The sequence below is a fragment of the Podarcis erhardii genome, assembly GCF_964252035.2.
Source record: "Podarcis erhardii genome assembly, chromosome: 5".
NCBI classification, from domain to species: Eukaryota; Metazoa; Chordata; class Lepidosauria; order Squamata; family Lacertidae; genus Podarcis; species Podarcis erhardii.
In genome coordinates this window covers 75,121,337-75,144,054 of record NC_138509.1, presented here as the reverse complement: position 1 = coordinate 75,144,054, position 22,718 = coordinate 75,121,337, and the positions used below count along the sequence as shown (strand labels likewise).

Sequence of the window (22,718 nt, the reverse complement as noted above, 5' to 3'; positions counted from 1 at the left end):
TCTGTTTCAGTGTCCGAAGCAAGTCTATGCAACTAGCCTTACTTTGGACCTTGAAACAAATGTCTGTAGGTCAAGGATGCCCTTCTGTGGAGGTATAGTGAAGGCACCTGCTACACCTCTATGGAGAACTTGTACCACAGGCTAGTACTGGACTGCTCTGTTGCATGTTTAATTTTTACACGGTATTACCGATTTCTCTTTTATTAATTATTTCATTACCTTCTCAGGAAGTTCACCATGAAAGACATATCAAGACATTTTGGGAAAAAGCCAAGCACATGTTCAAAACGATACAAATTGTGGGGCCTGAAGAATATCTGAGTCAAGCTGATGCCAGGAACATGGGAATGTAATTTTATTTTTAACAATTTATCTCCTCAGATCTATATATGGACAGGAATGAAATGTGTAGATTTAGATGGGAAGATGTCTAATTAAAATGAACACACAACCAAATCATTGATGCAGTGGCCCCAACAATGTATTGTGTTTATGAGCAATTCCTGCTGCTTTAGTGTTGGGCTGTTGCTTGTTGGCAAAGATTTAATGATCCATCATTGAGACTTCCAACATATGTTTTTAGAGTGCTGAGACTAATAGTTCATGTTGAAACTCAGCAGATGTTGTAGATTATTCATCGGCTTCTCTGTTAAGATCATTATTTTATTTTTAGGTGTTGTTTTTTTAAGAAGGTTGGCTAACTTCTTTTAAAATTCAACTTCTAGCATTTACATTCAAGTAATGCAAAATAGTAATAGTAATAAAGCAATTGTAAAAGACATTTTAAAAGCAGGAAGACTAGCAATAAAAATAGGGAGACAGCAGGTATAAAATAAATCATCTATTAGGAGTTCAGAGTGATAAAACTGTCTTGATCTGGCACCAAGAAGCTAACAACATAGGCACCAGCTGTTTGCCTCTAGGGCAGGCATCCCCAAACTCGGCCCTCCAGCTGTTTTGGGACTACAATTCCCATCATCCCTGACCACTGGTCCTGTTAGCTAGGGATGATGGGAGTTGTAGTCCCAAAGCAGCTGGAGGGCTGAGTTTGGGGTTGCCTGCTCTAGGGAAACTGGTCCAGAACTGGTCCGCACCACCAACCCCCCTCCCCAAACTACTCTCTCCAATCTCTACCCATCTCTAACAGTGTTATGTGGGCTGCCCTGATCAGATGTTCATAAGTAAGGCACCTGTTATCATGCTTCTGAGCTGTGGTTTTCTTCTTTCCAAGCATTCACTGGCCTGCACACCTTGATCCTGTGAATTCTCACTGCCTCTCCCAAGGCCCAGACACTTGCCTCTGGGACGTGAAAAGCTAGTTGCAATTCTAGCAGAGGTGGACGCTGCCAGGTCTCAACAGAGTGTCTTTTTGCTGTGGAGTGGGGCTGCGTCCTAGAAAAAAAATCTATGTGGCTTTCACTCTCAAACAACCTTTCCACTGAACAGAATAGCTCCCTCATCATTGTATGACCTGCAACATATGTTTGGGATGATAACATACAGCTGGTTCCTCTTTCATTGAAAGGTTGCACCACGGGGGGGGGGGGAGATCCAGCTGTTATAAATTATGAAAGTTCTGGGAACGAGAATGTTCATAGCCTTCAAAATGATCTATGTTCCATAGCTTTTATAACCAGATCCCGGTATCACATCTCTTTGTCTCTCGCGCACATGCATGTGCACTGGATTGGCCATTTACTTTAACAGTGCAGCACAGCCGTTTAATATCACATTTTATTTTCCAACAGAATTCCCTGGTATTAAACCAGCCAACTATCTACGTCAGTATTTTGTTAACATCCACACCTTAACTGCAATAGGGTCATCTATTGGGGCTCAAGCCCATGACTCTGGGATTAAGAGTCTCATGCTCTCCCAACTGAGCTATTGAGTGAGGCTCCAGTCCAATAGTAAAACAATAAACTAGGGTTATGTTTACCACTTACCTACCTGTCTGTCACATGGGGGATAATATTGTGATCAGAAATTAGAGTTGTACATAGAGGACAATGGTTGTATTAATATGTAATTTATATTTGCATTCAGGAATAGGTATGGTAAATAGGTATCCGTAAATTGCTATTGTATTGTCAGATTTAATTTTCAACAAATAGGTGTACAGTTGTATTAATTGATGGCATTGTTATTAAGAATGAATTTTTTCATTTACTAGGAAGGGACAAGTTAATGACAGTGAATGTGAATTTAGAAAATATCTGGGGTTTTGAAAATATTGGGAATATAGCTCTCCAAGTCTGGGAGAAATAGAAGAATTTCACTATGCAAATCTTCCAGAAGATGGACAAATTTCCCCAAATTGGTAGTAACATCACCTTCAAAAATCCAAGACATCTGTGCAAAGAGTGAAACTGATAGTTTGAAAAACTTCCTTCTGGTGGATAGATAAATCAAGCGAAACCCAGATTGTATTATTAGCCATAAAACCTATTACTTTCAACTACTAACAGTTGCTTTAAGTAGACTTGTTTCAGGGGTCGAATTGCCAATTCAGGTAGCTATTAAGCAAAGGAACTTCTTAAATGCACACTGCAGCTGTATGCTTAAAACTATTATCATCTCTTTGGAATGGAACATGTTTGCAATGCTAATGCCTTGTGTGTCTCTTCCTTTTCAAGGGACATCTGTCGGCAGAATGAAGGATGCAACTATTATTTCAGCATAGATGCAGATGTTGTTTTAACGAACCCCAGGACTTTAAAACTCTTGATAGAACAGAATCGGTACGCTTATGGCAGGAGGGGTTGGGGAACTTATCAATTCTAGGTTCTTTTATTGGTTTCAGTGACTACTACAGGTTTGTTTAGTAATTCCTTGAAATAGATTTCTCATGAAAGAAGATATACCGGATGGCATCCAGTGGTGCTCATCTGCCGGTAGAGTAGATTTCCATTTGCACAGCGGTGTTTCCCGTTCCTATCTCTGTACCTAAAAACTGTGGAGAGCTGCAGTGGGGGAGGAGAGGAAAATTACTTCTACATCACTGGATATTGCCCATTATGTCTGGGCAGAGGAGAATATTAATGCACTCCTTTATGTGCAGACTTGCCTTCCATTATGACTTAGGGGGGCTCTTTTTTAAAATAATAATAATAATAATAATAATAATATTTTTTATTGGATTTTTACAGTTTTATATTCAATCAAACAACACAATATAACATTTGTCATATAAAAGAAAAAGAAATCCCCCCCCCTCCCCGTGACTTCCCTCAACTTCCCCTTCTGGTTCTTTAAATATTTACTACTTCTGAGTATTTATTAACTTATTTTTATAATCTTACACCTTAATACTTGTATTTTCTTATCAGTTTTATACCAAATTTTCTTTCATGATTACATCTTACAGTCAATTTCATTCCATGTTGTCCTTACTTAACCGTTGATCTTATTTTCTTACTGTTTAATCAAACCCTGCTAGTGAGTCCATATCTTTACATTAACTGTAAATACATAATAAAAGGTTCCCAGTCTTTTTAAAAAAAATCTGATTTAGGGGGCTCTTCTTAATCATGTGAGTGCTCTGTCATTGGTGGATATGTGCTGCTGGGATGGAGGACCCCCCCCCCAATGCTTCTCTGTGCATCTTGGAGTAAAGGCACTTCCTTCAGCATGTTTGCTTTTTGATCATGTCAACTTTCTTGACTTTGACGACAATGTGTCTACAAGAGAGACTCAGTTTCACTATGTGTCAGTTAAGGCTTTAAACAGCTATTTTATCATTCACACCGTTAATCCATTTTATCCTGATTGGCAGCCCCTTTCCTAGACATCAGGCAGAGATCTTTCATTGCTATTCTAGCAGAAGCCTTTCAGTGGGAATGCGAATGATGGAATATAAGACTTTATGCATGCATGCATGCATAACATATACTCTTTGCTGAGCTATGGCCCTTGAAATTTCACATTGCAGTTGTTGCTTTACAAATTCAGAATTCAGAAAGACTCGGTTTTTCTCACTATCCCAGAGGCAGTGACTGGAAGCAAAGAGGCCTATTTAGAATAAGTGACAGCTATTAACATCCGTCTCTTCCCTAGTAATAGAGCTACTCCTTGTGATTGCCTCACATTTCAATCTTTTTGTTAACTTTCAATGCAATCATGTTTTTAAAACAGAAAGATGATTGCCCCTCTTGTACTGCGCCATGGGAAGCTTTGGTCAAACTTTTGGGGGGCGCTGAGCCCTGATGGATATTATGCTCGGTCTGAAGACTACGTGGATATTGTCCAAGGAAACAGAGTGTAAGTTAACTGCTCTTTTGCATAGGTGCCGACTACGTGGGGCCCTGGGTGCCTGGGCACCCACAAATTTTAAATGAAAGGGCTGCTACCCGCCCTCCGATTCGACTTGGTGGCATGCGCACACTCTGGAGCATGTTGATGTCACATTGACACCCCCCTGTGATGTGCAGGAGTGACATTGGCACACCGCGAGTGTGCCAGCATTGCACATGAGCACACCCTGGGCACATGCAATTCCACATACAGTGGTACCTTGGGTTAAGTACTTAATTCATTCCGGAGGTCTGTTCTGAACCTGAAACTGTTCTTAACCTAAAGCACCACTTTAGCTAATGGGGCCTCCTGCTGCTGCGCCGCCAGAGCACAATTTCTGTTCTCATCCGAAAGCAAAGTTCTTAACCTGAAGCACTATTTCTGGGTTAGTGGAGTCTGTAACCTGAAGCATATGTAACCTGAAGTGTGTGTAACCCGAGGTACCACTGTACAGTCATCCAACAGCTATCCCAATAGTAGTTGTTGAAAAACCACCTTGCTCACACTTCTTTTGATTTGGCACGTATGTATGTATTGATCATGTCTATATTCCAGCTTTGCTCCAAGGAGCTGAGAACTCACTGGGTAACCTTGGGCCAGTCACAGTCCACCAAACCTACCTCACAAGGTAGTTGTGAGGATGAAATGGGGAGGAAGAGAACCATGTATGCCACCTTGAGTTTTTTGGAGGAAAGGTGGGGTATAAAACATACATAACATGCCACATCAATGTATGTGTTAAACAAGTCATTCTGGGGGACGGACATACACTATTGTGGTAGCTGTATTGACTATTGCTTCAGTGAACATTTCTTAAAGTGAAGTATTTCTAAGAAACAGTCAGCTGTGAGTGGTTTCAGCCCTTTTTCGGCTAAATAATCCCTGTAATGTGTTGAAATAGGCTGTGGATATCCCCAAAACCCGTCTCCATGCATGCCCCACAGTCAAAGTAAAAAATAAAAACCAAAGAAGAATCCGGTAAGAAGGACTTTATTTAACACTCGTAAAGTTCTGCATAACCCTGGGTTGCAAAAAAGGGGGGCTCTCGATAGTGTGACCCACTTACTTTGAACTGCTTGCATTGACTGTGTATTAAATTCCTTCAGCGTACCCCAAACAATTTACTTTCCCCATACTTCCCACATATTTCAGTTCTGGCTTTTTCCTCAGCCAGAAACCATAAAAGAAGGAATTAATTGATATTGTTATAAGCTGGCTATTATTGGCGGAATATTGGAAAACTAATGAAAATTTATTTGAAAAACAACAACAACCATAAAAGAAGTGACATATAAAGACGTTAGTTCTTGGAAAGGTTGCTTTTAATTTTCCTTGTTTCCTTGTAATTGCCATATATTTTAATTTATAAGCTGATTTTGAAGACTATGTGCTCTGTCAATAGCTTTAATTGAATAAAAAATGGAAGGGAGATTTAAAAGTGAATGTTCTCAATTCAGCTATTTTCTGATTTTATTCTTGTATATGGGTCTGTGAGCGAGAAACCTGACCTGAAAAACAAGCAAAACATGATTGATTTTGCTTGTTTATTGTTTGTCCAGCTTTAGAAACCCGCCACAGGGTCACGTAGCATTCTGGGACATGCGGTTCTACAGCTGGGTGTTAAATATAATTTTAGAATGGTTCAGTTTGTGCCTTTCTCCATGTGGTTGCATTACCAAATATTCCACAGTAACTTATTGGTCTCCTTAGTCTTGTTTACAAATGGATAATGTTCTCTCAGTTCTGTATAGTGGAGTTTTGTGGAGCTTCTCCGCAACAAGAGTACAAATGATTAAAAAAAAGAATTATGCTCCATAGTATTTTCATCCTGTTTCATGAGTGGAAAATTCTCACCATAGGAAACAAATGATGAAAAAATGATGAAACCTGAATGAAATTCATCCAAGTGTATATTACACCCAACTCATTTTACCATTTTCCCCCAGGGGTGTATGGAACATCCCTTATGTGGCTAACATATATTTGATCAAAGGAGAAACCCTCAGATCTGAGATGAAAGAGAGAAATTATTTTGCAAGGGACAGATTGGATCCTGATATGGCCCTCTGCAGGAATGCCAGGGAAATGGTGAGTTGCATGAGCTTTGAAAATGTCTCGCTACACTTTGGTTGTTCTTTCTTTCCAATTTAAAGTACTAGCCAATTTTTTTGTGAGTTACAATCACTTTTCTGATTCTTTGTTACCTCTCCACAATGGCAGCAGTTAAACCAATTCACATCACAACTTTTTGGCTTTGAGTATAGTTAACGCTCATAAATATTGTGTGCTGCCTGTTTCTGAATGCAAAATTACTTGTGAACTTAATCAATACCTATTTCAAATGGTAATTGTAGCTCAGCACTGATTTTCTATTTTTTCTAAATTTTGTTCTTGAGTTAATAAACCATCACAAATGCTATATATTGTATGAAGGATACAATAGAACTGATGTCACATTATTGCATTTTAGAATTGTCTTTTTCAAGGGCAGGAATGATTGATCTTGTTATTTCAAGGCAGATTAAATTTTGCTAAACAGGACCAATGCTCCTTGTCGTTATTAGTGTTTAATGGATGCTAGCATTATGAGAACATATATGAATATCATTGCAATACAAATGTAAATCTGTATCTGTACTGATATCTACACTAGTTCCAGAGCAGAATCAAATGACAGCTATTTCCAGGCAATGTAGCATTGAAAAATAATTTTGCTGAATTGAACAAGAAAAGTTGGCAAGTATTGAAGTTTATTCCCTCCTTTAACAAGGCATGATTTTCTTTTGTTTGTACTCGTTCTGCAGAATAGTCCAATCAACATTCTCTTGTTCTCAACCTTTCATGCATCAGATATTGCAATCTGTGCTTACCATGTGCTCACGTCCAACTAATCTGACTTGGTGGCTCATCAGAAAAAGTCTTCTTTTTCTCATTCTTATGCTGTGAAGCAGCCTGGTACGAGCTTGTCTCTGTGTGTATGTTTTTAAAAATACATATACATATATATGTATATATTTGTTGCAGTAGATAAGAGGCTGAGAGTTCAAGCTTTTAACCCGTACGTTTTAAGCTTTGCTTAGAGCTGCATGATGTCCGTAAATGGTATTTCAGAATACCAGCTTTTGATTAAAGGATCTTGTTTATCTAACATGGCAGCAGAAAGTGAATGCAGTTCTAACAGTGTGAAAGAGAGCAATGAAAGGTCATCTGATGTGGTCCTTCTCCTCCTTCGTTTTAGACCTTACAAAGGGAAAAAGGCTCCCCTTCTGCGGAAACATTCCATATGCTCAGACCCCCAAAGGTTTTTCTTTCTTTTCATTTTTTTACTCATTTATTACAATGCGGTTTTAGTCTCCTAGAGGGAGGTGTCTCCTTCCATTCCCTGTATCCCAGTGATAACTGGGCATTGTTTTGTCTTGAGCTTTTAGCCCCATGGATACAACTTTTGCAAAAAAAATAATGTTTTTTTTCTTCAGTGGCCGTTCAAAAGATTAAATCATGAATGGAAGGAAAACAGCTGTCAGTGCTGCCCCACACAAACCTGTGTACAAGAATTCACACACGGATATGTTGAGTAGGTTCTATAGATGGCGGTCAATTGGCTGCCGGCATTTACCTGACCTCTTGTCACCCTCATCGCTACAGTGTATTAGGAAAGGAAAGGCCGTTGTGATGCAGACATACTGGCAAAGCCAATCTAGCACTCTCTGCCTGGTTGGTGTGCACCAAACCAACTTGACCTCTGCCTTGTCCCTACTCTGTGGCATGCCCCAGCAATGGGGCTGTCAGGAGGTCAGGTAAGTGCCACCACTCCAGCGACCACTGTTTTCATTATTATGCTTGCATAGGAGGTTGCCCAAGGCCTTGTGAAGCCTTTTGTCCAAATGGAAGAACATGCTTTTTGCTTCTTCTGTGTTTCACGTAAAATAGTGAGCAGAAGATGCCTTCTGCATGCAGGAGGGCAAGTTTCAGCCCAAACAGTAGCACGGTTTCCACATTGTTGAGTTTGTAAACCAATATGCTAGTGTACTTAAACATACACCCAAAATTCTGATGTGGCATAAATAATCGCCAAAAATCAACCTATCCTCATTCTTTTAGTGCAAATCATTCTTGTGCTACAAGTTCCTGCTTCCTAGTTATATACATGTGAGAATCACAAATTTTGTGGTATCGTCTTAAGTAACAACTCATTTTAGCATTGACCATTGCTTCTAAGATTCAGTCTCCATTAATTTCATTGCGGACATCTGCTCATGTTCCATTGAGACTAATGGAGATTGAGGATTTCATTTTTGAACTTTGTCTTTCATTTAGCTATATCACTTTCACTGGTTTTGGATGTCAAAAGGCTGCATGCAATGGGTTTCACTCAGCTGACAGTAAAGCTTCTGCTGGCAGAATGGAGAGGGAATGGATTTTTGGAAATTCCCTTCCCACGCTGTCCCACTTTCCAAAAACCCCAGAGGGATTCTTAACCCAGATTTAGAGGGGAAGAGAGGCTGCAGGGAGAGGATTAATTGTAGGAAACTCTTTCATTCCCTGAAGCCTTACAATCAGCTTGTAGAACCTAAATTATGTGACCCTATTAATTAATAAATGAATGAATTATGATTGGGGCCACTCCACATCATTCGAGAGGTAGTCCCACCGTTAGCAAATAGAAGAAGCCGCAGCTGTTAGCAGCATAATAAAGTCAAATTTCAGAATGATTTTTTTTATGGAAGAGTAGAAAAAAATAATGAAATATAATGCCAAAATAGTCTTGAAGTCAAGAACCAAACAGTCATTTGTAAACTGCATACAGTTGCATACAATTTAATGGGCTCTTTCTAGTTAAAACTGGATGTAATTCAATGGCTTTTTGTTGTTGCTGAGACAAAGCTACCCACACTCTGTTATCTATTGTAGCTGTAGGAACCAGAAAATCCATTGCTTAATAAGGGTTGCTTGCTGTTCCCTGTTCCCCTAATGCACATTTTTCAATTTCTTGTTATGATTAAAACTGAAGCTCGCCCATGCTGTAAAAACAGAACATACTGTGGTTTCCCTACACTTCTCATGAGAAATTATGTCTTTAACGCAATGACATGGTTTTCAATACACCCACTGTCAAAAGCATGCTTTACCACTGTATTTCTACAGTTTTATGCTGACGCAACTCCATTGGAAGTAATGGAGCATAAAACTGGACAGTGGTGTGGTGTATTTTTGTAGCAGAGGGAAGTGTTACATAATCATTACTTAACTGTTTTTGGCAGAGTTTTTTTTATTCAGCTTTTCGTATTTATTATTTAATAAGAGCCATGGGTTGAGTACATGTTTATTATGTTCGTGTTTTAAAAAGAACATTATAACATTAAAAAAAAATCCCCCCAAAAGACTTAGACCCAACCCTTATGTACTTGAGATAGTGTATCTGCCTCACTACTTATACAACATGGTCTGAGACAGTATTTGTTATGTCTACCTGGTAGCCTTCAGACGTTTTGGAATGCCAATCCCAGCAGCTCCAGGTTTGAAAGGCTGCCCTATCCTGATCACTGAGGAAACTCATAGACATCTGCTTCCTTAGAGATGGTAGCCACAGACCCAGAAGCAAACCAGGAAGTACCTCATTATAGGATAGGCCTGTATTGCCATGTAGGTTTGAAGTCACTATCACATATTTTGTTTAATTGGTGCTGCCCCTGGCTAGTTCTACTAGCCTGCTTGGACAGAGATCATTATCAACATGAGGACTGGTGTGGCTGATGTCTGGCTTGTAGGTGACCAGCATGCTGGCCATTCACAAAACCATAAGTGTCAGAAACAGCAAATGTCTTGAAGCACCATTATTCAAAATGGCAAGCGATTGGGCTGTGACAAACGCAACAGTATCTTTGATCAGTTTGAAAACGTGGGCCTGTTTATATTGAAAAGGAAAACAACATACCTTCCCAATTTACTTAATTTGATTTGTTCAATTTAATATGAAGTTAATCGGTCCTACAAGGATCATGTGGCTTTTGCTACTGTTCCAGTTCATTTTGCTTTTCATCCTTCTTCAAGCATTGCACAGTGGTTTGTTGTTTTCATCATATTCATCAAAATAACTATTTGAAGGGGAACATTTTCATTACAGGTCAACTCATCAAAGGATCTGGTAGGAAATGGGCTGAAATTGGCACTCTATAGAGCTCTGACACTTGCTTCTCTATTTATGTTGTTACCTGAATTCAACAGATCAATATTAGTTAAATATTTAGGACACAAGACAACTACATAAAAATGTATAGAAGGAAATATACCCACTTTTCCTTCATAAAATTAATCTGGTCACTCACCATCAGTTATATAAATGTATAGATATTAAGAACATAACCGAGATTGCTGTGTGTGGGTCTCTGATACAGGAATAGATTGCCTTATGTTCAGGGCTTCTCCTCCCTACATTTTCATGAATTGGGAATGCTCTGTATGCATGGACTGCATGTAGAAAAGAAACAAATTGCCTCAGCCCATATCAGAATCCATGCTTTGTTTACTGACTATATCTGGTCAGTTGGCAGTACAGCTTCTTTAAATACCCCAAAGAGTGCAACATACATAGTTAGAATTTCAGATAAAGAAGACTGTAGTTTGTATATTCAGAATGGGGATGATAGTGAGTTTGGGTGATGAGTATTAATATAGACTGGATAATATAGTTTCTTCTGTATTTCTAAATATTAAATGTAAACTAACATAAGGATGTTTTTTGTCTGGTGGTAGGGTGTCTTTATGTACATCACTAACAGACATGAATTTGGAAGACTTCTATCAACCGCCAACTACAATATATCTCACTACAACAATGATCTTTGGCAGATCTTTGAAAATCCAGTGGTATGTATCAAAGAATGCAATATAATTATTTTCCTCTCTTTTAACCCCCCCCCCATAACCTCTTTCTTTTGTGAGCAAACAAATCACAAAATGCTTTCTTACATGGGGATCTTAATCCATTTAATTTTTCAACATTAACCTTCATTGCTCAATGTGAAAAAAAATAATCCTATGGGTTGTATCCAGCTAAGCCCTACTCAGACCCGACCCACTGAAATGGAACAAAGTTCGTCATGTTCATCAATTTTAGTGAGTCTGCTTTGAGTAGGACTATCCTTTGCTGAAACCCTACATTCTAAGCACTTCTGTGTGGGTTGTTCTCTCTCTCTATTTTTAATCTAACAAACAAATCTTTGTTCTCAGGATTGGAAGGAAACCTACATAAACCCCAACTATTCAAAAATTTTCACTGAGCACATAGTAGAACAGGTAAGGGAAACTGCTATTTGGGGACTCACAAAGGGACTGAACTTCATTTATGAACTGAACTAAAATACAAATGGGTTTTTACTTGGATTGGAGTGAGCTAATTATTTATGGGCTCTGTATGTGTTTCTGTAACTTCCACACCCACCTGAAACTTGGCAGCAGCACCACTAATAATGGAAACCACCTGGGGTTGGGGTGGCCCAATACTTCTCTGCTTTGACACTGAAAAACCATTTCTTTGGTTTTATTGTTTTAATTAGTGTTTTTATAGTTGTTCTGATTTTGTGTGGAGTGCCCTACCTGGGTGGATGGAGCAGCCAAGTAATTTTCGTTGTCCCCGAGAGGGGGCAATGACAATAAAGATATTATTATTATTATTATTATTATTATTATTATTATTATTATTCAACAGACTTGGCTTTCCATGCCATGCTAATTTGTGCTCTCTTTCTCATGTGTATGTGGGAAGAATCAGCAGGTTAGCATCAAGAGTCCCATAAGCTTGGAGAAATGGGGTTGCTGGAAGCCTGGGCAGCTGTTCTTCACTACATTGTAGTGCCAGTCCTGCTAGGGGAAACCAAATTACCACAGCCGAAAATGTTCCTTTCCTCAAATATGGGAACACTGGGTAGATCAGTACAAATGTAACCTTCTGCTGTGGGTATTTGTGGGCACATGAGAGGAAACTGCTCTACAGTGACTGACCCAAGCAGCCACTGAAATGGTTTCTCCTTTCAGATAATTAGAGATTTCGCTGTGTTTTCTCTTACGCAGCTGGCCAAGTGCATGATGCAGAGCAACTGCTGCATAACGCTGGTATCCACAACCTAAAAGACAAGAAATGACATTTAAGAAACAAAACGAAATCAAAGGGGTGAGACTAGTTGCTGTAGTGATGGACAAAGGATTCCTGCAGCCGTCCTCCACCTTAGATTCAGAGATGTAAAGCATAAGCTATGCAACAGCCTTATCTGGCACACAAAGGAGCACAAAATTCTAACACACAGTTTTATGTTTCACACCTGTAGCCATGCCCGGATGTGTTTTGGTTCCCCATATTTTCTGAGACAGCCTGTGATGAACTGGTCCAGGAGATGGAACATTATGGACGTTGGTCAGGTGGAAAACACCATGTAAGCATAATAGTTGGAAACTTCTTTCAATTTATTTTTTATATAGGTGTTTTTGAAAATAAAGTATGGACTGCTGACAAAAGGTGAGCACAATGCACATGCACATGTCCCCTGTGGGAGGCACCCATGGGAATGTCATTGCATGTGCACACATACACTCATCCAAGGGGGAGTTCATTGGGGCAGGATTGTGCCCAATGTTTCCATCAGGACTGCAAAATTTAATTTTAGATTGGCAAATGAAGCTTAGGACTCATTTTAATCAGTGATATTAAGAGTTTTGGGCTACCTTATTAAAAAAAAAAAAACACTTTTGCTTTTATGTCACTATTTTTATTTATGGAAAAAATACCAAGCACAATGCAATGTTGACAGTATTATAGAAATAATGGAGATACAGTGTTATTTTTGTTACAAGTCCATTCATAATACATCTACCTCAAAGTACAAAATTAGTTTTAGATCCAAATCCATACGACATTTTGACTTTGTAAATTTGATAAAGGGTCAGATTGTGATTTTTTATTTATTAGCTTTCTTACTTACTCTTCAGCATGAGGTCCCAGGGTGGGTCCAATTATGTTACCATAACAAATGATAAAAGAAAGGCCATCTTTACTATTTTCTTCAACATTGTAAGGCAGTTTACACTTTCTGTATATTAAAAAGCTCCTTTTCAGTAATCTAAGATGGTTTTAATAATCAGCTGATAGTTTCAAGTGCTGTTATTTTTATTGAAACATCTATTGATGCATTCAGCCACTACTGAATTATCTGATGAACAAAACAATTTATTGTTGTACTAGTTCCTTACACAATACATTTGATGGAAGAAGAGATTGTGATTTTGGTCCCATAAACTAAGCCATACGATGAGTATATTTGTTCACTGGGATGTGTCTCAAGGTGTCAGAGCCGCCCCTAGGTCCCAGCTCACAAAGGACCAACGCCCGGCTGTAGTTATGTACAAAAGTCTTTATTGAAGTTCAGTTTCTATTTTAAAGCCGCAGCGTGCCGCTCTACGTCTTAAAGTCTAGACCGGCGAAGTTCCGTCTGACTCTCCTCCCCTTCCACACCAGTTTAAGACTCTAGCCTTGCTCCACCTCTTCCATAGCTCCTTCCTCCTCTGGGCCCTCCTGCCCGCTGGGGTTTCATCCTTTCTGGACTCTTCTGACACTGACCCCCCTGATTCTTGCCCCTCCTTCCGGCGGGCTTTAGGACCTGGTTCCCTATCCGGGCTACCTGCTGTGCCGCTCGCCTGTACATTTGAACTTGGCGCGTGCGCCCAGCCGGCAACCTTCCTCTTGACCGTTCCCTCGCTCTCCGATGGAGGCGTGGCCAACCCTGACTCATCTTCTCTCGCTGGTGGTGAATACACTGGCCCTGATACCTGGGACTCCTCCCCCCCACTACGCTCCGGTGGGGAAGCTGGTCCTGATTTCCAACTGCTGCTCTGGGAGTCCCCGCTGGCCCCTTGCTTCTGGGGTTTCCCCCTTGGGGCCCCCTTTGCCCTGGCCATCGGCGCCCCCTTCTGTGAATCTTCCAATTCGCTGGAGAGGCTCATGGAATCTCTCGGGCTACTGTCATCTTCTCCTACGCTGCCCTCGGATTGCTCCCCCTCGCTCTCCATCTCCTCCCCTCCCTGCGCTCTCGCTGCGTCCCTGACACAAGGTATGAAAGCTTTAGAGTATGAAAGCTTTAGAATTGGACAGGCATGTGCTACTTTACAAAGTGTCCCATATGATTTGAAAACATAACCTTATGCCCTATGTATCTGAACATCTCTGTGATGTCTTGTTTTAGGACAGCCGCATTTCTGGAGGATATGAAAATGTTCCAACTGATGACATTCACATGAAACAAATTGGGCTGGAAAGCGTGTGGCTACATTTCATTAGAGAATACATAGCGCCTGTAACACTAAAAGTGTTTGCCGGCTACTATACAAAGGTAGGTTAAAATGGTTATTAAAAAATAAGACTTAAAGGCTCAAGCACAGGTGCAGTATCCAATCACAGAGTAGTCACGACAGACCCAGTATGTCCACCCCACAGGTCCTTCTGTCAATGTGGATGCACCAAGAACATGCAAGCAACATGAGGGGGCATTGCACAGACTAGGAGAGCTATTCATGCCTCTCCTATCCCTACTTCAGCTTCTGCACCATGCAAATTATTTAATTTCTGAAAAGCACAGGGGAGGAGAGTAATCTTTTGCTTGAGTCCTGTGTGGAGGTTTCACACAGGTATCAGGTTAGCGGCTGTGAAAAAAGGATGCTGGACTAAGATGAGCTGTTTGCCTGATCCAGTAGGCTCTTCTTATGTTCTCATGCTCAGGAGCCAAAATTAGACGCTGAATATTATTTATTCCATTTATCAGTAGTTTCCTATGAAGTATGTGCTAGGTGGACTCTGTGTCTGCAGGCTCAGAATCTTTAAAAAAGGAAGAGAGAGACAAAAGTTGAGGACATCTGGAAGTGAAGGAGTTATTATAAACAGTGGGTGGGAGGAGATCCATGACAGTAAATCACAGATATTTATCATCACAGGGAGTAGGCTTGAGGGATTCCCATGAGCTATCCTTTCTTAACTGTCCTGTTATTTCTTTATAGGGCCATGCCTTGCTGAATTTTGTTGTGAAATACACTACTGAGAGACAACGTTCCCTCAGACCTCATCATGACTCCTCCACATTTACTATCAACATAGCTCTCAACAAAGTGGGAAGAGATTTTGAGGTATGTTTGGAGCAAATCTGTTTATTCCAGCAATGGCTTTCAACTTCTCTGACTCATTTCCCACTAAGCTTGCTTAAAAGTCCCAAATAAGAAAATGACACCACAATGATAATTCTTGGTTCTTTTTAAAGTATTAGAACAGTGTTTCTTTCAGTGACAGTATAATTGCATCAAGCTGCAGTGATACTGCAGTTTAAGCAGACAGCTGTGTTCAGTGTTGAAATCAGTGATAGGATTATTTTGTATGGCTGGTGAAAGAGTTCCCTGTGAGGAGTATCTTGTTGGAGAAGGAGATGGAGCAGATCCCTCACCAAAAAAATGCTTTCTTGAAGGATCATGTTACAAATAGTTTAAGACAGTGGCCAGCAGAAGGTAGATTGCAGAATGATTTGCAATAGCTGGCACATGGCAGCAGTAAAAACAAAGTAGATACCACATCCCTCAGTTTTGCACAGGGTGTTTTAAGGAATAGAGGCAAAGTTCCCTTGTCTCTCCAAGTGGTATGACTTGTTGCCTCGGAAACCACCCCCTCCAATCTTTTTCCTCTAGGTTGTTACCTGATTTGAGATACAGCATTTGAAGGGATGGAGTAGGCCTAGCGACCTCCCACTACTAATGCCTAGACTAGAAAAGCTATTGACCTAGTTGGCATGTAACACTAAACCAAACAATGGCTTAGCACAGGCTTCCTCAGACTCGGCCCTCCAGATGTTTTGAGACTACAATTCCTATCATCCCTGACCACTGGTCCTGCTAGCTAGGGATCATGGGAGTTGTAGGCCAAAAACATTTGGAGGGCCGAGGTTGAGGTAGCCTGGCTTAGCACAAACAAGCACATGTGTTGATTCTTGGTATGCAGATCACAGCTGCTGCTTCTGTGCTATCCAGCGCTAAGTCATAGTTTGTGTTAGTGCTACATCCAAAGCCGGGCTCATGATTTGTTTCACTCTGGACAAACCATGAGTTGTAACCAAAGTTTGTTCTTGGTTAACTGCTTGTGGGTTTTCTGGGGTAGATAAACTACATACCCAGGTTTGAATACAACACTAAGCCAAACCATGGCTTATGCCTGGGTGGAACAACTGCAGGATCAGGTGAACAGTAGTAGCTGCAACCTTTGCTACCAAAACACACATGTTAAGGCATGGTTTGACTTAGTATTTGATGCAAACAGGGCCACTATCATGCAATTTCCACAATGATGTTGATCTACATATGAATTAGAATAGGGTAATGTTAAGGTGTGTTATTGTTCAAATGCAGTATATTCCTGGTGCAAATTAATGCACTTGGGATTGATTGCACTTCTGATTATTGTCTTGGGCTTTATACCAAAAAAAACCCTCCCAGTTTCTATTGATTTCTGCCAGATGGTGATTTAAAGACTTTTGTTTCTGATTTTTTTATAGGGAGGTGGATGCAAATTTCTGAGGTACAACTGCTCCATAGAATCACCCAGGAAAGGATGGAGTTTCATGCATCCAGGAAGACTTACGCATTTACATGAAGGACTTCCCATTTTGAAAGGAACAAGATACATTGCAGTATCATTTATTGACCCTTAATCTTATTTCCCTGGCCTGTTACAGACAACGTTTGGCAATCTATGACAAACTCTTATTTATAGTTCTACTCCCAGAAGATGGTGACAAAAGAAACTTCTTCTAGATTGCTGCTTTGCTTTGGGCTAAAAGAATGAGCAGGAAAAGAAACCCAAACTCTTAAAAAATAATATAAACCTTCAAGCATCTGATCTGAGCCTTGAGTTGCAAGGTTAAATAATTATAATTTCGCTCCCTTGTGAAAAGGGAGTCTAAAAGGAAAGGGAAAAATCATTGATGCCGATGATCTATAAAACTTTTCATGTGGGTTTTCCATCCGTTACAATAACATTACGAATATGTCTTTTGTACATATCTTGATTAAAGAAAGAAATATTTGCATATCCAGCTATCTATGAATATTCTTCTAAGAAAGAAGTGCATGATAGATAAATGCAAAGCATTGGCAAAAATACACATATGGGTACTTTTTTTAAAAAAAGCCTTTAAAAGAAGATATCCTCAACTTGGAAATCTTTTCGTCTCACCAAGTGTCCTTTGATCAGGCTGGGAACTATTCTGCAACTATTCTGGAAATCCAAGCTCTCTTTCTGCAAACTTTCTAATACCAAGATGTCTCGGACACCAAATTTGTCTACTCTTATTTAACACTACTTGAATTTTGTATCAGGAGATCAAGAGGTTGAAGTTGCTCTTTTATAAAACGTGCAGGGTTTTGACTTGCCTTTGTTTTTTAAGGGATCAGTTTAAAATTATTCCTGCTGTGCCTACTGTTTGTAATTTAAAGGTTACACTTGAAAAAAAAAAAAGAATGTTGAAGCATGAAACCTGAGGTGCTAAAATGCACATATTTTCTAAGTTTTATGGAAAATAAAGAAGCCTTAAATTAAGAAAAGCTTTTGGTGTGTCTGCTTTTAAAAATATGCAGTGTTTGGTTTCTGTTTTATAAGCAGAGTATGATAGCTTTTATTACATTTTGGAGTGTGTTCAGTAAATTGACAAATGTTTTAGTAAAGGTAAAGGGACCCCTGACCATTAGGTCCATTCGTGACCGACTCTGGGGTTGCGGCGCTCATCTCGCTTTCTTGGCTGAGAGAGCCGGCTTACAGCTTAGCATGACTAAGCCGCTTCTGGCAAACCAGAGCAGCGCACGGAAACACCATTTACCTTCCCTCCAGAGCGGTACCTATTTATCTACTTGCACTTGGACGTGCTTTCGAACTGTTAGGTTGGCAGGAGCTGGGACTGAGCAACGGGAGCTCACCCCATCGCGGGGATTCGAACCGCCGACCTTCTGATCGGCAAGTCTAGGCTTCTGATCGGCAAGTCCTAGGCTCTGTGGTTTAACCCACAGCGCCACCCGTGTCCCTGACAAATGTTTTACATCTTAACAAATGTTTTACTTTTCAGAAAAGCTATTTGTCCTGCATCCCCCACATCAGCAGCCACCACTGTGGAAAAGATGCAATAGTCTAGCTTGCTGAAAACTACAGTAAGAAGAAACCTAACCTACTTTTCAGGGCAGCTTGGTTGTTTCCTAGTTTACCATTTCCTAGTTTACAGACTGCAAAAGAGTGCTGGTTTAGTGGATTCTCAGCTCTGGCCAGATTCCTTTAAATGTGAACTCTACCAAATGACTGGCCTCTTTTAATAAGATTTATGCTGCAAATTATGAAACTCAAACATCTCTGTGTGATTGTGAAAGTGATCTTTGTTTTCATGAGGTTATTTTTGGCATTACACTGTGATCTGTTGGGATAGCGCAGCACCCTGTGGTGGCCCACCTAGCTGAGCTACCGTAAAAGAACTGTATTTATTAAAACAATCTCTACTGAACTCCAAGCAAAGTACTTCAGACTGTTTGGGCAGGCCCTAATGATTAACTGTTGGAGCTCCTAAATTAAAATTTCCCTCCCCCCAGTATGAGTGATTTATGATGTATACTTTTGCTTCTGCATTTAGTCATTCAAAATACATTTCTTTTTATAATAATGGTTCCAAAGTTCAGAGCCCTGTGGGCTATGATGGTCTGCATAGTCACCAAACAGCCATTTAGTCAGTATTATCATTTAATAATTTATTCCCTACCTTATTCCCTGACAGGGACTCAGTCACCATTGCCAATCAACATTCCAGGCAGGGCTCCAATATATTATGTTCCACAGGTGTTATTTTGTTTTGCTCAAGAAAAATACAGTGGTACCTCGGGTTAAGTACTTAATTCGTTCCGGAGGTCCGTTCTTAACCTGAATCTGTTCTTAACCTGAAGCACCACTTTAGCTAATGGGGCCTCCCACTGCTGCCGCACCGCCGGAGCACGATTTCTGTTCTTATCCTGAAGCAAAGTTCTTAACCTGAAGCACTATTTCTGGGTTAGCAGAGTCTGTAACCTGAAGCGTATGTAACCTGAAGCGTATGTAACCTGAGGTACCACTGTAAATGAACATTAGAACATAAGAAGTTGCTGGACCAGCTTAGGTACCTTTAGTTGCCATGTGAAAATGTTTGTCTATAACCAGACCTTTGACTGATTAACATTCTATGGCATTTTAAATGTGTTTGTGAGAGGAGGGTTTATTGGTTTTGCTTTGTTTTATCATGCATTTTGTGTTCTCATTTTGTATTTTTATGCTGTAAACCACCCGGTGGTGTTCGGATGAAGGGTGGTGTACAAATTTAATAAATAATAATAAGGTCAGTGGCCTATCCAAGCCAACATCCTGTACTCACAGTAACCACTCAGATTCCTGAGGGGAACCCTCAAGAAGGACTCAAGGACAAGAATACTCTCTTCTCCTGTGGTTTCCAGCATTACTGGAATTCAGAAGCATTACTCTGGTGGAGTACAGGGTCAGGTTTAAGGTGCTGGTTTTGACCTTTAAAGCCCTATGCGGACTAGAACCCTCATACCTACGGGACTGCCTCTCCTGGTATGCCTCACGGAGGACCTTAAGGTCCATAAATAGCAACACTTTGGAGGTCCCAAGCTTCAAGGAATTTCAACTAGGGCCAGGGCCTTTTCAGCACTGGCCCCGACATGGTGGAACGCTCTGTCACAAGAGACTAGGGCCCTGTGGGATTTGACATCTTTCTGCAGGGCCTGCAAGACGGAGCTGTTCCACCTGGCTTGGACTCACTCTGACCCCTTATATGGGATTTGGTATATAAATTTTCCCTTGGCTTTTTTTGCTGGCCCATGTAGGACCAGCATGGATAGCTGGCTCGGGTGAATATCTGATGTTTCCTCCCTTTATGGTATTGATTTATGGGCTACTACTAAAATGAGGCTGCATTTTAAGCCGTATTTTAATTAACTGTTTTTGTTTGTTTGTTGGTTGGTTGGTTGGTTTTTCTATTACGTTTTATTGTAATTCATATTTCGTGTTAGCCGCCCTGGCCGGGGAGGGCAGGATATATTATTATTATTATTACTGCCTCATACCCCAGTGGCAGAGCATAGCCATCATGGCAAGTAGTGACTGATAGGCCTATTCTCCATGAATTTGCCCAATCCTCTTTCAAATCCATCCAAGTTGGTGTCGTTGACTGCCTCCTGTGGGACCAAGTGCCTGGGTTTAACTCTGCACTGTACAGAACCCCCCCCCCCAGTGTAGTCAAAAGGTGGAACTATTGGCCTGTCTGGCATCACTTCCTCACAAATGACTTTGAGGGTGCAATCCTAATACTTGGTGGGGAGGGGCAAGGCTTGGCAGAATGGCTGATTTGCTGCCACATCCAGATCCCTTCAGCTTGCACTGGCTTAGGATGGAAGGTGAGGAGCAGGAAAAGTCTGCATGTTTTCCTTGCACAGTTGCCTTAGGTCTGCCACTTTTCTGGCCTTGATTCCAATGGATGCTATGAACCTGGTTTAAGGTAATAATAATAATAATAATAATAATAATAATAATAATAATAATAATGTAATTCTATGGTCACCACATATGACATTCTAACCTGCAGTCCTCAAGTCAAACCTATCCCAAGAATAGTAAGAAACATGATGTCATTCTGTAGCAAGCGCCTTAGAAAACCTCTTTATCTGGTCTAATATGTTACACAGCCTCTAGGTAAGTAGCAAATGGAAAAAGAGGGGCAGGAAGGATGGGGAATGGCTAAGATGACCTCCTTACTGGCTTCCAGTCCTTTATATCATTACTCAAGTCTGTGCAACTGCACCAAAACCATGCTGTAGAAAGGTTCCAGATGCAAGAATCATGGAGGCCTCCACTCTCTAAACTCAAGACTTTTGTCAGTGGTGGACCTTGGCACCTCAAATTTCAGTGGTGTCCTGTGCAATGCCAAAATCCATTGCCCCCTGCCTCTCACAGTCCATTGGACTTCATAGTTGCAGCACTCAGTGCAGCACCCCAGAAGCTCTGGGCCTGATTTGACATTCTGGTTGTGATCCCCTAGATCAGCTACTGTACTTCTTCCAGACATGATGAAAGACAAGAGGAAAACAGTGGTCAGGGATGATGGAAGTTGTAGTTCAACAACATTTGGAGGGCCACAGGTTCCCCATGGCTTATGTGAAACATTCATTTTAATGACTGCAGTTATATTTCTAGTACATATTTATGTTTGGTACATTTCGTTTATATTTAAATATGAGTATGTATAAAAATATGAGCAGACATTACACCTATACAGAGTTTTAAAAATATAGAGGTTGAGTTTACACAGTGTTGGTTTATCTGAGCTTTAGGAATAGGGTGAGCAAAATAAATTCTTGAATTTTTTTTGTGAACTAAAAGCAAATAATTCCTCTGTATTTATTTTAAATCTAAAAGGAAGCAAGCCGCAGCATTGGGGAGGTGGGGCAGAATGCATTTCTATTTAGGGCTCCTGAGGAGAAGAAAATCAGAATCCTCCCATAACTTCAAAGAAGTTATTTTCTGACCCAATGTGAAAGTTTCATAGTTTCCACAGGAACAGATGAATGGAACTATTGCATGACCAAATGCCCAGAAAAGGTACGGAAGGAATATAGTTGAAGAACCACATCAATTTTGCAAGGTTTATTTTTGCTACCTGCCTACTCCTGCTTGGTTTATTTTGAACAAATTCAAGGGCATGATAACCCACAGTAAGGGAGTTTTCAGCTCCATTGGTTTTTCAGTCTGAGAAAGTTAAATACACACTTAACTCTCTCATAAAATCAATAGTATTTAAAAGTGTGTGCCTTTGTCTGCATTGTGGTGAAGTTTTCTAAGTAAACAAGCTTAAACTTAATAGCAAGGAGTCAGGTGTTCAACCCAATAACTACAAAAAAAGCTTTTCCAAACCATTTCTCCGTATTTTTGTTATATTTCATGGCTTTACTGTACTGTCTTTAAAAAGTCAGTTTTGAAAAGGGGTTTGGAAGCATCCTTTATTTTCAGCAGGGTTAAGAAATGTCAGACATGATGTGAAGGTAAAGTAGAACAAATTTTCAAGAAGGAACACACAACTCTACAACCTGCTACAGATTAAACCTTAATGTTTGCACTAGGATTTAGTTTTACTTACACACACAGCACATCCCACTTGGGCTAAGACTTGCCTTTTAATTGTTTCCAACACAACAAGCATCACTGGTTGCATCTACAATAAGTAAAACTTTTTTATTTTTATTATTTCAAAGTGTTGTATATCACAAATAGCTCAGCTTTGCTCTTGCTGAAAATCATTCACCTGCCTTTTCTTCTTTGCACAACC

The 22,718-nt window shown here is 40.3% G+C and overlaps 1 protein-coding gene across 2 annotated transcripts in view; it reads left to right on the top strand.

Annotated features, from left to right (window-relative positions):
• Nucleotides 1-17,491, top strand: part of PLOD2 (procollagen-lysine,2-oxoglutarate 5-dioxygenase 2) — a 65,389-nt gene extending 47,898 nt beyond the window's left edge. The window contains exons 10-20 of one of the 2 annotated variants that reach the window (XM_081862384.1): nt 228-349; nt 2,637-2,741; nt 4,135-4,260; nt 6,240-6,381; nt 7,532-7,594; nt 11,047-11,160; nt 11,524-11,589; nt 12,618-12,722; nt 14,526-14,672; nt 15,334-15,459; nt 16,869-17,491. In XM_081862384.1, coding sequence (XP_081718510.1) covers nt 228-349; nt 2,637-2,741; nt 4,135-4,260; nt 6,240-6,381; nt 7,532-7,594; nt 11,047-11,160; nt 11,524-11,589; nt 12,618-12,722; nt 14,526-14,672; nt 15,334-15,459; nt 16,869-17,024 — 1,272 coding nt within the window. In that variant the 3' untranslated portion in view covers nt 17,025-17,491. The remainder of the gene's footprint in view (nt 1-227; nt 350-2,636; nt 2,742-4,134; nt 4,261-6,239; nt 6,382-7,531; nt 7,595-11,046; nt 11,161-11,523; nt 11,590-12,617; nt 12,723-14,525; nt 14,673-15,333; nt 15,460-16,868) is intronic. The other variant, XM_081862385.1, reaches the window with a different exon arrangement.
• Nucleotides 17,492-22,718: the final 5,227 nt, after the last annotated feature.